The sequence below is a fragment of the Mixophyes fleayi genome, chromosome 1 (genome assembly GCF_038048845.1).
Source record: "Mixophyes fleayi isolate aMixFle1 chromosome 1, aMixFle1.hap1, whole genome shotgun sequence".
NCBI classification, from domain to species: Eukaryota; Metazoa; Chordata; class Amphibia; order Anura; family Limnodynastidae; genus Mixophyes; species Mixophyes fleayi.
In genome coordinates this window covers 350186743-350201307 of record NC_134402.1, presented here as the reverse complement: position 1 = coordinate 350201307, position 14565 = coordinate 350186743, and the positions used below count along the sequence as shown (strand labels likewise).

Here is a 14565-nt window from a genome sequence, read left to right as displayed (position 1 = left end):
ATTCCCTAACAAACACGTGTGTGTGTGTGTGTGTGTGTGTGTGTGTGTGTGTTTGGGAATATAGAGTGTATGCTCCACTGGAGCATGGACTTGTGGGAATGATTAAATATTCTTTGTACATGTTCAACATAATATGCAGGCGCTATGTAAATAACCACACAATAATCAATTATCACACTTTTTAAAAAAATAATATTTAGGTAAGGTATATTTATAATGTTCATCTAGTAAGTTGTAATGATGGATAAAGTAAAATCACAACTTTCAATTGATGTATTTTTTGGATTGATGTGAGCTATTCATTAACCTTGGTTCAAACAAAAAGTGATGGTTAACTCTGTATTGACAAACACTACACAAACATGCAATTTAATAACTCTGAGCATCATTATGTTAAACTCACCAAGACCATCCAGATCCATTCTTTTAATCTGTTTTTCAGACTCAAGTCCAGAACTCATTACAGTAGCTTAGATCAAAAATTGAAATCTGTTTATTGAATTTGTTGCCTTGGATCTAACATAAATCCTTTTGCACTCTGTTTCGCAGGAATTCAGCACAACACAAAAAATTTGGACATTTTCCTCTTAATATGTGGCCTCAGAAAAGTTAAGGATCCCCTCTACCTGGTTGAGGCTTTTGCAGGTGAGATTTTATTAATCATTTAGAAAATCTGAATTTTTTACAGAAAATTTTTGCAGTGAATGGTAGGCTATGGCACATAATGTTTTTTTTACAGTTTATTCAAATATCCCTGGTTAGTTTTGAAGTGTATATTTCGACCTTAAAGTAAGCAGTTCGTGACCTGTATGCACTTCATGCATACAACTTAGTTAATGACCTTGCATAATTGAAGGAATAGTAATAGTTACCGCACCCTTACACCTGGTATTTACGCTTCTGGGTAATGTTTATTGATGTAATTGCTAGGGCCCCTGACCAGGACTGAGAGCTGCTAATTCTGACTTGACCCAAATTAGTGGTCTACAGTTGCAGAAAAAGATCTGGGGCCTGGTTCATAAAGGATCTTAACTTAAGAAACTTCTTATTTCAGTCTCCTGGACAAAACCATGTTACAATGCAAGGGGTGCAAATGAGTGTTCTGTTTTGCACATAAGTTAAATAGTGACTGTTTTTTCATGTAGCACACAAATACGTAATAGCTTATTTGTACTCTGAAATTTAAAGTTGATATGTGTGTGCTACATGAAAAAACAGTCACTATTTAACTTATGTGCAAAACAGAATACTGATTTGCACCCCTTGCATTGTAACATGGTTTTGTCCAGGAGACTGAAATAAGAAGTTTCTCAAGTTAAGATCCTTAATGAATCAGGTCCCTGGTATTGATTGACAATTTATACTTGATAAATAAGTGCATACAGGAATGTTATAGCTTTCTCTGACTTATTAGGGAATAAACTAATAGAAAAATTTATGTATTAAAAATGTGTACATAACACAAAAAGAAATAAAACCTCTTTTCCCAAGATTTAATAATGAGCATATATTCGGTATTTAAATGAATCTGAGAAATAGCTGAATATATATTGGGCTATATTTTTGCCATGCACTAATATTGTAAAGGAACTAGCATGTTCTTGACTCCATGGGGTAGATATGCTTAAGCTTCTAAACAGAAAAGTAGAGGCGTTTCCCATATCAACCAGTCAGATTCTAGCTATCATTTTCCAGAATTTACTAGATAAATGATAGCTAGAATCTGAATGGTTGCTATGGGCAACGCCTCCACTTTTCATTTTAGGATGCTTTATTAAATCTACCCCCTAGTGGCTTAAATAACACAATATAATGTCAAAATCTCCTCACAGAATTCCAAGTACATTAATTACAAGAACAGCCATTTTGTTTGTTTGCCTTAAGTTCAGTGATCCTAAAGATCGGTTTTAGAGATCCTTCCGGAACCACTGATCTGTCTTTTCCCCCTCTCGGTGAAGGTTTTACTCATGGGCTATAATTTCTTCATTCGTGTTTGTTTTTATCTTATCTGCATGTTTGCATTTCAGTAGCAGTTGTGTCCAGCTCTGTCCAGGTGAGATTTGATGATGCTCAGCAACTACCTGAATTGCTTACTCAAGATTTTAATAATTTAGGCTGGGTACACACTACAGAAATTTTATCCCAATGTGTTATCTAAAATGATTTTGCCAACGACTGATTTAAAAAAATAAAATAAAAAAAAGTCTGATTGGCATATGCTGATCCATGTGTACACACTATATACATGTGTTACAAGATTTACCTTTAAATCTGTGCTCTTCATCTGTCATCACCATCGGCTGAAAAGATCATGACTCTAATCTCTATGGAGATCCTGATCGTGAGTGCATACACACTGCAGAATTGGAAGGAGGTTGTTCCATTGTTGAATGAGATTCTTAGTTTGGTTTAAAAATCAAATCAAACGATGATGTGCTTTGGAAGGATAATTGCTCATCGTTGCAGTGTACACACTAATGCAATATCGAGCCAAATAGTCGTTTATCGGGTGAAAACCCTGTAGTGTGTACCCAGCCTTACAAACAACCCAATCATTCCAATGCTTTCACTTGCAAAAATCTCACAATCCCTTGCCAGAGACTAATTGTGGGACTGGCAGAATAAATACATTAGTTGCAGCACAAGAGTAGATTGGACTTTATGAAACTTTGTTACAATATCTTGACCATTGGCATAATAGCTATATTTATTGTAATATGCAGATAATGGCTTTATTTTTAACATAAGGTGCTTATTTCCAATGTCTCCAGTTCACGCCAGTGTGGAATGTTTGACCTGCACACATACACGCCACATGCACATGCTTTTGAATGCCTTTGTATTGAGCCTACCTTCGCTTTCCAGTGTTAGGACTTATGCACAAAATTCTAATTTTTTTAGCAAATAATGGTGCATTGTATGAAATTTCTTCATATGGATGTAGGACTCCATGTATACACAATTTAGCACAATACAACATAAATACATCAAAGTGTTGCACAAGTGCATGATATTTTAGTGTGGAAAACCTAAATATAACCTCTTGCCTAAATTGGCCACAATGTGCAATGTATGAGCGTAAAAGGATTGCCTTTCCCAATTAACATTTGAATGGGATCATTAAGATGTTCTTTAGATGGCTGATGAATCTGATTGGACTGCATCTGAACATATATATCATGAATGATCACATTGACCTGCGTATTAAACTTTTATATAATTGAGATAATATCAAATTCATATTGAGCATGGCACTCTTAAATACCAATTTCTGTATGATCAGCTTAATCAATAACACACAATTAACATGAAGTAATAAACAAAAGGTATGGAAGGAACAAGCAGAAAGCTTTTTTATTGCTCAATAGCAATAAAACAAACTGGTAGTCTGCACAGGACTAGAAAAAAAAGTCTACAATATATTCCGATGCTTTTATATAGCTGGAATCTTGAAGGAAATGTCCAGTATACGTCATCTGTGATCTCCAGTGTGCTTGAAATCCAAAGCACACTAATCTGTGAAAATAAAACTGCTGATGTTGGGAAGATGTAGTATGGACAATGAGGTCTGCAGACAGACTAATATTATGCTATAGCACATGTTATATACACTGTGTTAGAGATTATATTTAATAAACAAAATAAAATGGGCAGTGATAACATTTGAATCTAGTAAATTAGTAGAGAAAATATACATATTCTTTAGTGTATACTTAGAAAGCCGTTTTAATGAACTATATTTAATGACTGTTGATAAGGGGGAATATTACAGAAGAGTGTGTTAATGTAAGCTATGGAGGGAAAGTGTATGTGTTGCTACAGGGGACAAGAGACAAAGGTGGGTGATTTGTTGCTACAGAAGTGAGGGGATAGGAAGCTATATGTAACTACAGAGGTGAGGGTGTGGGGATGTATTATAGGACAGAGTCATGGCTCCATTTCTATGTGACATGACTGCACCCCACAACATGGGATGGTCATACATTTCTGTCCCCATGGGCCTTTTTAGCAATGTGTAGATGTTTGGCATAACTGCGGAGAGGTTCCTTTTTTTCCTGTAGTAAATTGTACATGTTTTACATGTTTAAGCAAGTTACGTTTTATTGCAACTCTTTCAAATAAGTACTATCTACCAGTGCTGCCCTTGGACCAAAAAAGGTTACGTCTCCCTTCTCTACACATATTAAAAGTGCTTGAAGGAAATCGGCAAGGAAAAGAAGAACGTTGTATCATTGAACCTACCACCACTAGTAGAACTGTGGAGTCTTAAGACTGAATCACAACTCCGTTTCTATGCACACTTTACTTCTAGCATCTATGCACATATTACTCTGTGTACCTTATAAAAGCTTCCAAGATGACATGATGATGAGATAGGTACAGTATAAGATGGATAGATAGACAGAAACATGCTGAGCAAAAAAGATCCACAGGTATAAATCCTCAAACCTCGGACTGTCCATTAACATTACACATAGTTGACTTTTTCCTATCTCCATAATGGAACACAGCTAAACACAGGAGTGACTGCTTTCTTGATCTGTTTTAAGAAACTTGTCAAAAGTATAATTCATTGTAATGCATGTATACTTCCACAAATGTTTGCTAACATTTCTCATATGCTTAATCTGAAATTGAAATCAATCAAATTCAAATTATAGGTTTGTTATGATTTTAGTTATCTTCAGCACCTGCTGATTTATTGTTTTTTGTCGTAACTGCTGTGATTGAGATTCGGACAGGCTAAGTGGGAGGATACACATGCAGTATAGCAGAATTAGGACACATACATTATTTATGTGGCCAACACATCTGGATGGCATTCTAAGCTTGCGGAAATAACATTTTCGTGAAACATTTTTCTTAATTACTTCACATGCAGTTAATTGCGGTAAAGGTTTTTAATTTGCATACTTCCTGGTATTATGGGTCTTATAGCTATATTTGTTGTATTAATATACTTAGCCACTAGTTTGGTGTGCAGTATTATTTATTAGTTCATAAACTCTGTTATATGTAAAGCAAGCTTGGATCTCTTTTCATACATATGCATTGTCTGGCTGGCTAAGCATTATCTCTACACATCAAGAGGTAGTTGAATAAGAGATGGAGTTTTGAAGGTTGACATATGTAATACAGATTTTATATTGTAAAATGCAGAGTGTTGGTTTGCCTTCTACCCAAATTTTTGCAAATGCAAAAGTAAAGTGCATCATCTTCTGCCAGTGTCATAGGAGTATATGATCTTGTCAGTGCTGGCTGCTTCCACTACTGTGAAGCAGAAGTAATGTTCCTAGCTGCACAAAGATTTGCCTAATTGGAATAACAGTACTCCTGATGATATTCTGTTGTTAATTAATTTGCAATCATAGCAACTCGCTATCCGCTTCACAAATGCTTCCACACCATGCACACCACGTTAGATTGCCAGTAAATAATGATTTAATAAGATTCTAACCAAAAAATATTTTATCCTAGAGTGGCATGAAAGGGAACCAAATGTTTACTTGGCTATTATTGGACCAATGGTGAGTATGATTTTATTGAAAGATAAGTTATTGTCTCTAATCTTGTGTAAGATATTGCATATCTCTGGATGTTGCTGTGGAATCATGACTGTGATTAGAAAGTTTTCAGATTGGTCATAAAGAGCAAGTAAAAACAAAATTTGATATTAATACATACAGGTTTTCCAAAAATCAGTACAAAGACCACACCTAATTCCTAAGGCTAAACTCCATTACCTGCTGTAAATCGTGACTATCCATAAAATCGGCAACTGTTGAGATGTATGGTAATATAAAGCAAAGGCTGTGTCTTACTGAGCTGAATAATATACATGCACTATTTTACATTGTTATACTTCATTATATCCATTGTGCTTTCTATCACCCCTATGTGGCAGGCTGGCATGTGTGCAGGAAAGATGGTTCTCGTGGATTGTCCATCATTTTAGAATGCTAATTTTAGAGGATACATATCCCATTTTCTTATCTACAGGCACTAGGGGGTATATTTAATAAACTGTGGATTTGAAAAAATATAGAGATGTTGCCTATAGCAACCAATCAGATTCTAGTTATTTATTTAGTACACTGTTAAAAATGATAACTATAATCTGATTGGTTGCTATAGGCAACATCTCCACTTTTTCAAAACTGCAGTTTACTAAATATCCCCCTAGGATTCATTTATTAACACTCCATCACTTTGACTGGTAATAGGTGCTCTTCTCCAAAATAGATCCTCACCATAATTGTTTATTGTAATGCGCCACAGATTCTGCAATGTACAAGAATGCAACAATTAAATATGAATACAGAAAGGGGGAAATCAACACAAATCATACAGAAACACATGATAAAGCACAAATTAATCGTAATATCAAGTACAAGACTGCAATTGTTTTGGGCCTCTGACAGCAGACAGTGTCCACCCAACATGTTTCAAAATTTTATATGGCTCCACTGGCATCTATTATTATTGTGCTAACTTGCATTAATGGGAAACTAAGTGAGTAATGTACACACAAAGTGTTTGGAAAATGTTTCCTGTGCTTGTCATCCGTTGCAAATTATTACATTATTTAATTCATGTTACAATATGGTCAAGCACGTGTCAAGGCAAACAAATGTGTAAAGGAAAATGTATAGCCAAGATATCGTATTCATGTTTTTTTTCTTTGATTTTTTTTCCATAGAATTGCCTGAAAAACATTAGATATAACGCTTTATTTATCTTTCATCTCTTTCAAACGTCACATTTCTTAATTTTCTTTAAATATAAACATAGAATTTACATACAAGCAAAATTATGTTTTTACTGTTTACTTTGTGTGGTCCAATATCACAAGATACAGTATGTTTTTATTAGAATATCTCATTTTATATTTTATATCTATGAATTTCTTTCCAAACTACTACACAAAAAGATTTACAAGTTGCTCTGACTACTATTAAAGTAATTCTATCGCTTTCAAAAAAGCATTGCCCAATTGATTGTATGTGTTTCCGAAGCACAAAGTGATTTATTTTAGCAGATGTAAATAGTCAACAATTCAATACATTATTATATTATGATACAGTACAGTACAGCCAATTCCAAAAGATAAATACATACCGCTTGCGCTACGCTGCGCTAACCACGGGCACCAGTGGACAGTGATTCACCTTTGAATACTGTGATCAGTGAAGACTGAGGCTGGTGGGGGTGCAGCTATGATTATATATACAGTCAGTGTTATAGAGGGAACAATAGAGATGACGTGGCTTGCTTCTATAGGTTCAGACTTCACATGGGTCCAGGGTAATCAAGTCATAGGCTGGTTCAATCTAAGGAATCCAAAGGAGGGGGTCATCTCTCCAGGGGATGAGCTCTGATCTTCCCGCCAAGATTACTAATCCTAATAGTCCATAATTCCTTAACATTAATAACTTGCGTATATGCACTCTGCGATCCCCTCGCAGAGTGAACCGGACAGTCGCAAAATGTAAAGGGGATTAGTATGATATCAGACATGACACATTTATTATGACCTGAACCTTAAATAACACTAAAGTGTGCATATAATCATAATATATAAACTAATAATAAAAAACCAAATACTGTCTGCTCATAAATTACTGTGTAATGGATCCAATATGAATATGAATTTCATAAATAACTAAATGTTCTAATAAGAGTGTGTGCGTGCGTATTTTACCGTGCGATCGCCGTATGCCACGTGTAGTGTGGCGTACTGAGTGCAATCGGCCAATAGAACAATATTAACCAATATACTTTCGTTCATCCAATTATACGACTTCGACACTACATTTATAGTTTACTGTCTAAAATCATGCTAGGCATTGGTGCTGCTGTTGGCGTATCCATTGAATGTTTTGTACTGTATTGTACTTGCATGAATGCTAATGCCATACTTAACTATATCTTGTGCTTTGAAGAGAAACTGATTTTCTAGAAGGAATAATAATTTCTTTTTACCCGCTTTACACCAAGTGGTGAGATTAAATACTTATTTCCTATTCCCACATGCACACATCAGTGACACATTAAGATTTCCTTGGGCCACTAGTGGTAATCAAAACATTACCTCCTTTACTTAGCACCACTCGTTTTACTTGTTGTCACAGCTTTCTCTGTGTTCTCTTTAACAGTAAGGAAATTCTTCCTCCTGGTTTAGAACTCTGTTTGTAAAAACTATGTACCCCTTACTCAATGGGAAATAACTGACACCTGAGGAATGAGAGGACCAGCAGTAAGTAGCTAAAGCTTGCAAATGCTGGTCTAACAGGACTGGCTGTAGTTGTATTGATATAATATGTCACAGCACAGTGTGAGCTTGTATATGACACTAAACAATGAAAACTGTAAAGTATGGTGTATTATGGGCATAAGCTTGAATCATGCCTTAAAATTCAGTTACGCTGACCATGTTATTTGTTATGTTACTAAGTGAGCACATAATGGGAATTTGTCTATTCATCATAAGCTGAATCTGAGCTGCAGATGACCTATTACCTAAACTCATATGCTATTGATCTATGGTGTCTGTAAAATTAATTTTTATACACTTTATTGGAAATAATATCGACCTGTGATCTGCATAATAAATAGCAAACCGACAGAGCAGAATCAATGTGTCTCACACATTAAGCAATGATTTTTCATGAGACAGCAAAGTTTTTGTGGTTGCAGTGTTTACTCCTCACTTCCAATACTATTGATGGCAGCATAATACAGCAACGTTTTATTTGGGTCTAATCCTCACATAGGAGAACTAGAGTCTCGTGACTGGTTGCTTGTGAGGAACTATAGCCTGCTGATTGGTTGCTTGTGATCTGCCCACACTGATGTAAAGTCAGGCTGTGATGATAATGGCAGTACCACCAAAAGTAAAAACTGTCTGAGATCTGCCAGTCATTAAGTGATTTGCTATTTGACCTTGGTCTAGATTAACATTAGATTTGACTGAAGCTGAATCCAGGGGAAAGTGCACTAGTTTGACCAGAACCCTGAACCGAATGCAGGATTTGGATAGCCTTATTATTTTTTTCCTGTTTTGCTGTAATTGTTTTGTTACTGTGAATTGTTAGAGGATGCAAGCTAGTTAATACACTGACATCGATCAATAATAAATCAAATGCAATAGCCAGACCCCAGTAAAATGCTAAGTTTTTAAAAGCCCTTAGTGTAATGTGACAAGAGAGATCAATGGCTAAGTGGTTGGCACTTCTGCCTCACAGCGCTGGGGTTATGAGTTCAATTCCCGACCATGGCTTTATCTGTGTGGAGTTTGTTCTCCCCGTGTGTGCGTGGGTTTCCTCCGAGGGCTCCGGTTTCTTCCCACACTCCAAAAACATACTAGTAGGTTAATTGGCAGTTATCGATATTGACCCTAGTCTCTCTCTCCCTCTCTCTGTCTGTGTGTGTGTGTGTATGTTAGAGAATTTAGACCGTAAGCTCCAATGGGGCAGGGACTGATGTGAATGAGCTCTCTGTACAGCGTTGCGGAATCAGTGGCGCTATATAAATAAATGGTGATGATGAGTGATCCGAGTCTTTTTTTTTTTTTTTTTTTTTTTTTATAGTAAACACAATCATTCTGACATGCAAAGAATGGCAAGATAGAATTAAGGCATGATCGTTTAGATGAGCACCCTCTACAAACAAATCATTCTGGTTTTGTCCTGTTTCATGTAAACTTGTTTCCATTAATTCCAAGTAAAATGGTGCCTCTACTGGCTAAATTGCTTGGACAATTATCAAATACTTTAAAAAAAACAACAAAAAAAAAAACCACTGCAGGGTGTACAGCCGATTGTTGGGCCAGTCACCCGATGAACAACTGTTCAGCTTGATATTGCATCAGTGTGTACACTGCAACGATGAACAATCATCATTACAAAGTATATCATTTAGTTTCATTTGATTTTTAAACAAAACTAATAATCTCATTCAACGATGGAACAATGTTGTTCCAATTCTGCAGTGTGTATGTGCTCACGATCAGGATCTCCATAGAGTTTAGAATCATGATTTTTCTTCAGTCGATGGTTATGACAGATGAAGAGCACAGATCTGAAGGTAAATCTTGTATAACTTATAGTGTGTGGACATGAATCAGCATGCTGATCAGGACTTTTTGTTTTGATTTAGTCATTGATAAAATCGTTATAGATAACACATTGGTAGAACATTTCTGTAGTGTGTACCCAGCCTTAGAAGTCTCTCTCCATACAAGGTTATACCTCGCTGACCTTTACCTGTAAATTGTTTAATCTTATCTGTAGTAAGATTGTTCCTGTGCAGTCTGTATTCTACACTATCCAAGCTAGTATGGGATCATGGCAGTGCTACACTTTTCAATTTCTCAAAGAAACACTACCTTATTTGGCATTTTGCATATGCAGAGAATGCATACAGTATATATACCAGTTTATATATGGCAAACACAGTTAAGTATATATTAATCTTGCCATAATATAGTTGACAACTTCCTACATGTTCCTACAAAGGTTTTATATATAAGCACTGGAAAATGGTTCGACTCTATAATACCAGTGCAAAAGAAATTCAGTAGTAGTACTTTTTATTTTTCATACCCCTGTTTCTACCGCACCATCTAAGCTTACTTATGACTATCTCTCCAGAAGTTTGTTGTAATTTCTGCATAGTTTTGATTCTTTTTTTTGTTTGTGTTCATGCATAGTAATTATTTTAGTCTTTTATTTTATGCCTTTTATTTAATTATGATCAATTTTCTCATTTGTACTTGCAGGTAGACCAACTGTTTACAAATGAGGTCAAATCCAAACTACATAAGTAAGTCTAATTTTTTTGATAGTTTTATGTGAAACCATTTAGTAGACTGTAAGATGCCCAGAAACAGGCCACAGAGTGTGATCGATCTGAAACGTTGCCGCTCATGTTGGCTGAGCAGCCAGATCAGAAGATGAACACGCACACACACATGCTTGTAGCGATCCACTTTTCTCTGCATGTACCAACATATTCAATAATTGTCTGATCCGTTTGAATTAAGTTATTTGGATCATTTTGGACCACACACTCAGAAATATTTGGCCTATTACTTGCCAATATCGCAGCATGTTGCATGCAGTACTTCATCCTGTTAATTCCATTAAGATAACTCAAGATAAACAGGGATACAAGTGGGTACTTGCTCTATTGCCCTACAATGGCTCGTGTAGACTGGATAATTGTTCATAAAATAGTTTTATTACAGTACTTGTTTTCTATTTATCTCCCAAACTCAAAAGTACCCTCACTTTGCATATCTTACTGTACAAATCACAAATAAGTGTTTCTTGTGTTTGAAAATCAAAATAATGAATTTTAAACTTGACATCCCTGAACTTACAGTAACTTTTTGTTCTCCATTATAGCAGGACTAGTTAAAATGGTTTTCCTACTTTTCGGTTAGACAAATATCAGTGACAAATGCTGGCAGAGATAAAAACTGATTCTGAATAAAAGATCCTTTTTCTTTTTAAATAAGTGAATGGATGCCTGATATGTATCAGCATTTTAGTAAATATATTTTGGTTTAAAATAATGTTTATAAGACATGAAATTAGTATAGTGGGGGCATAATAATGTTTTTCAGCCACATTCTTATAATTTTTCAGTATTGATGGAGTTCACTTTATTGAAGAAATTGCACAGGCAGATTTGCAGGCTCTCGTCAAGAGATGTTTTGCAGTGGTGAACAGTTCGGTGTCTGAAGGAATGTCAGCAGCCCTGCTTGAGGTATGAAATGTTAGATTTTTACGACAGGACTAAGCCTATAATATGTCCTTTGCAAGTGCTTAATTTGTAGGTTACAAAAAAGTGGAACTCAAAAACGAATGACATATGCTGGGAGGACATTAAGGGGTAATTGTATCAAGCTGCGAGTTTCTGGCAGGTTTGAAAAGTGGAGATGTTGCCTATAGTAACCAATCAGATTCTACTTATCATTTATTTAGTACACTCTTCACAATGATAACTAGAACCTGATTGGTTGCTATATGCAACATCTTCACTTTTTCAAACCTGCAGTTTAATATATGAATTGAACTCTTATGGACATAATTACTAAAGACCATGCGTTCCTGTATGTTGAAGCACAAATGAAGCCCTGCTCTTTGCTGAAGGGTGTTGTTTACAGTGATTAAGTTGAAGGATTCACTTGCTGACCAGTGCTGTGCCCCATAATATGTTAATGCTTATAGATGAACGATAATGGTAACTGGAGAGACTGATAGCTCTTTGTATTATTCAATTTAACACTCGGTTACTCAATGTTTTATTCCCAGAACATAATATACTCTCATTGCAAGTAGCATACCTGGGCCATTAGATCAGTTTTTCAACCTAAAAATGATTAATACACTGGTGTATTAATTGTATTAGTAAAAGTATTTTACTTTATGCAGGAAAGAGGGCCCCATATCAATGGGCAACATAGCAGAAGAGTTCTTGTTTCGCAAATGACAAGACCTTCAAAAGCAATAAATGTTGAGCTCTCTGTTCCTCAGACTGTTTTCTGTTTCAAGCTTCAAGTCTCATTTCTAGTTCCCTAAAATAGAGATGCTGCTGGATAGTTGTTTTGTAGTCACATTTTTATTTTTTTGACTTGTGTATGGGTAATTATATCGGTAACCGAACTACAATAAGTGTAAATAGGCTTTCATAAAATTAGAATACATAGTAAGTTGATGACATGAGTAAGAAGCAATATAAACAACTGAGCGCAGAACTGACTAATGACCCATGGGTACATGCATTTTTCAGGAAACATTGCAGATCTGTTCACACATATGTGCTGGGAAAATGGATAGAAGTGTTTTAGACCCTTTTCATGCATTTTTTTTTTAATGAGTTGCACTTTCATTTATGCAATATATTGTACTGGTAGGTGTTATGGTTTTAGAACCCTGAGGGTGGAAACAAGCCAGTAAGAAAACCTAATGGGCTTTTGAGGTGTCCACTATTGGTAATAACACTTTACAGGCCATACATGCCAAACACTTCATGATTACACAAGTAACAGGCATAAAACATTCACTGATGTGAATGAGTTCTCTGTACAGTGCTGCGGAATCAGTGGCGCTATATAAATAAATGGTGATGAGGATGATGATGATGAGATATCAAAGTGATCATATTCAGGCCTTTGCAAGATGTTACAAGGATGTTGGTGGAAGATTCATAATTTGGATGATCTGTGACCTAATGGGTGTAATAAGCACAAAGTCTTAAAGTTATTGGTACTTAAATGCATTCCTAACTATGTAATATTTTTGTAGTGAAATAAAAATATATACTGTATATTTGTTTTGACATGACAATCTTCTTCGTGTCATGTTGACCTGTCCAAGAACTCAATGAGCCCAGTTTTGTGTTCAGAAAGATAGGTTAGATTGGTAGCTGTCTTCAAGTTTACTCATGATCTCTAACAAGCTTGTAAGGTAGAAGAGCATTGGATGATGCCACACATGACATAAATGTATGCACTCTTTGTGCTGTTAAATGGTAAGTTGCTATTACAATGTGGGACAGAGACCCATAAAACCTGCAGATTTCTGAAAAGCGAATATAAGAATGATGTTTGCCCTTAGTACAGCTTTGCGGATCTCATGTAGAGCCCTATAAATAAAGCGTATTTATAATAAAAAATTAATGGCGGTGAAGATAATAGAATAGTATCCAGAAGAGCAGTTTGTTATTCTGCTGTCTATACTCCTTAATCAGTTCAACTTGTTTTCGGTAGCATACAGTAGCTTACCAATCTACTGGAGCTCTTCTCTATGGTAGTTTTAAAAGACTATACAGTATAGTTACTACAGCTTATTTATAGGGACAGAACAACATGTATTTCGTAATATTTGAATAGCACTAGCATTCTCTGCAGATCTTTACAATTGGGAACAAACATGGCAATAAAACAAGACTAAGTATTAACAAACAGACAAAGAGTTAAGAAGGCCATGCTCCCAGGTTTACAATACATGTTCTCCTTTGTTGATCGATATCAAAGATCTTCTATTGGATTGGTAACACTCTGTCTCTTATACTACAAAAGATACTCTTGACCCAACTTAATCATTAATGGAGTGACCACAGGAGATCTTGTATGTTACAATTATACACCACAATGAGTAACCAATTAACATGAAGAGCTGTGTTTTCCTTAAAAGGCACATTGATGATTGTAAGCTTGCGAGCAGGGCCCTCTTACCTCTCTGTCTATATGTATTACCAAGTATTGTCTTACCAATGTTTGGTCCCAATTGTAAAGCGCTACGGTATTTGCTGGCGCTATATAAATAAATGATGATGATGATTGATGAGACATTTGTGGCTAGATAATTATATTATATTACAGATGCACAGATAGGAACTACATGTTTTGTGCACTCAGGCCCTTCATCGGGTACATTGCACACAAAAGTAATTTATTTTAACTACCCACCCCACACCTGGAATTAAACACACAAAGGTCAATGAAAATCAACCCCATTAAAAGCCTCAGCTCAAGGTATACACCAAGGTATTGTA

At 35.7% G+C, this 14565-nt stretch overlaps 1 protein-coding gene across 1 annotated transcript in view; it reads left to right on the top strand.

The window, feature by feature from the left end:
- Positions 1 to 14565, top strand: part of GLT1D1 (glycosyltransferase 1 domain containing 1) — a 91107-nt gene that overhangs the window by 35205 nt on the left and 41337 nt on the right. The window contains exons 7-10 of the mRNA XM_075176793.1: positions 550 to 645; positions 5479 to 5528; positions 10781 to 10824; positions 11652 to 11772. Coding sequence (XP_075032894.1) covers positions 550 to 645; positions 5479 to 5528; positions 10781 to 10824; positions 11652 to 11772 — 311 coding nt within the window. The remainder of the gene's footprint in view (positions 1 to 549; positions 646 to 5478; positions 5529 to 10780; positions 10825 to 11651; positions 11773 to 14565) is intronic.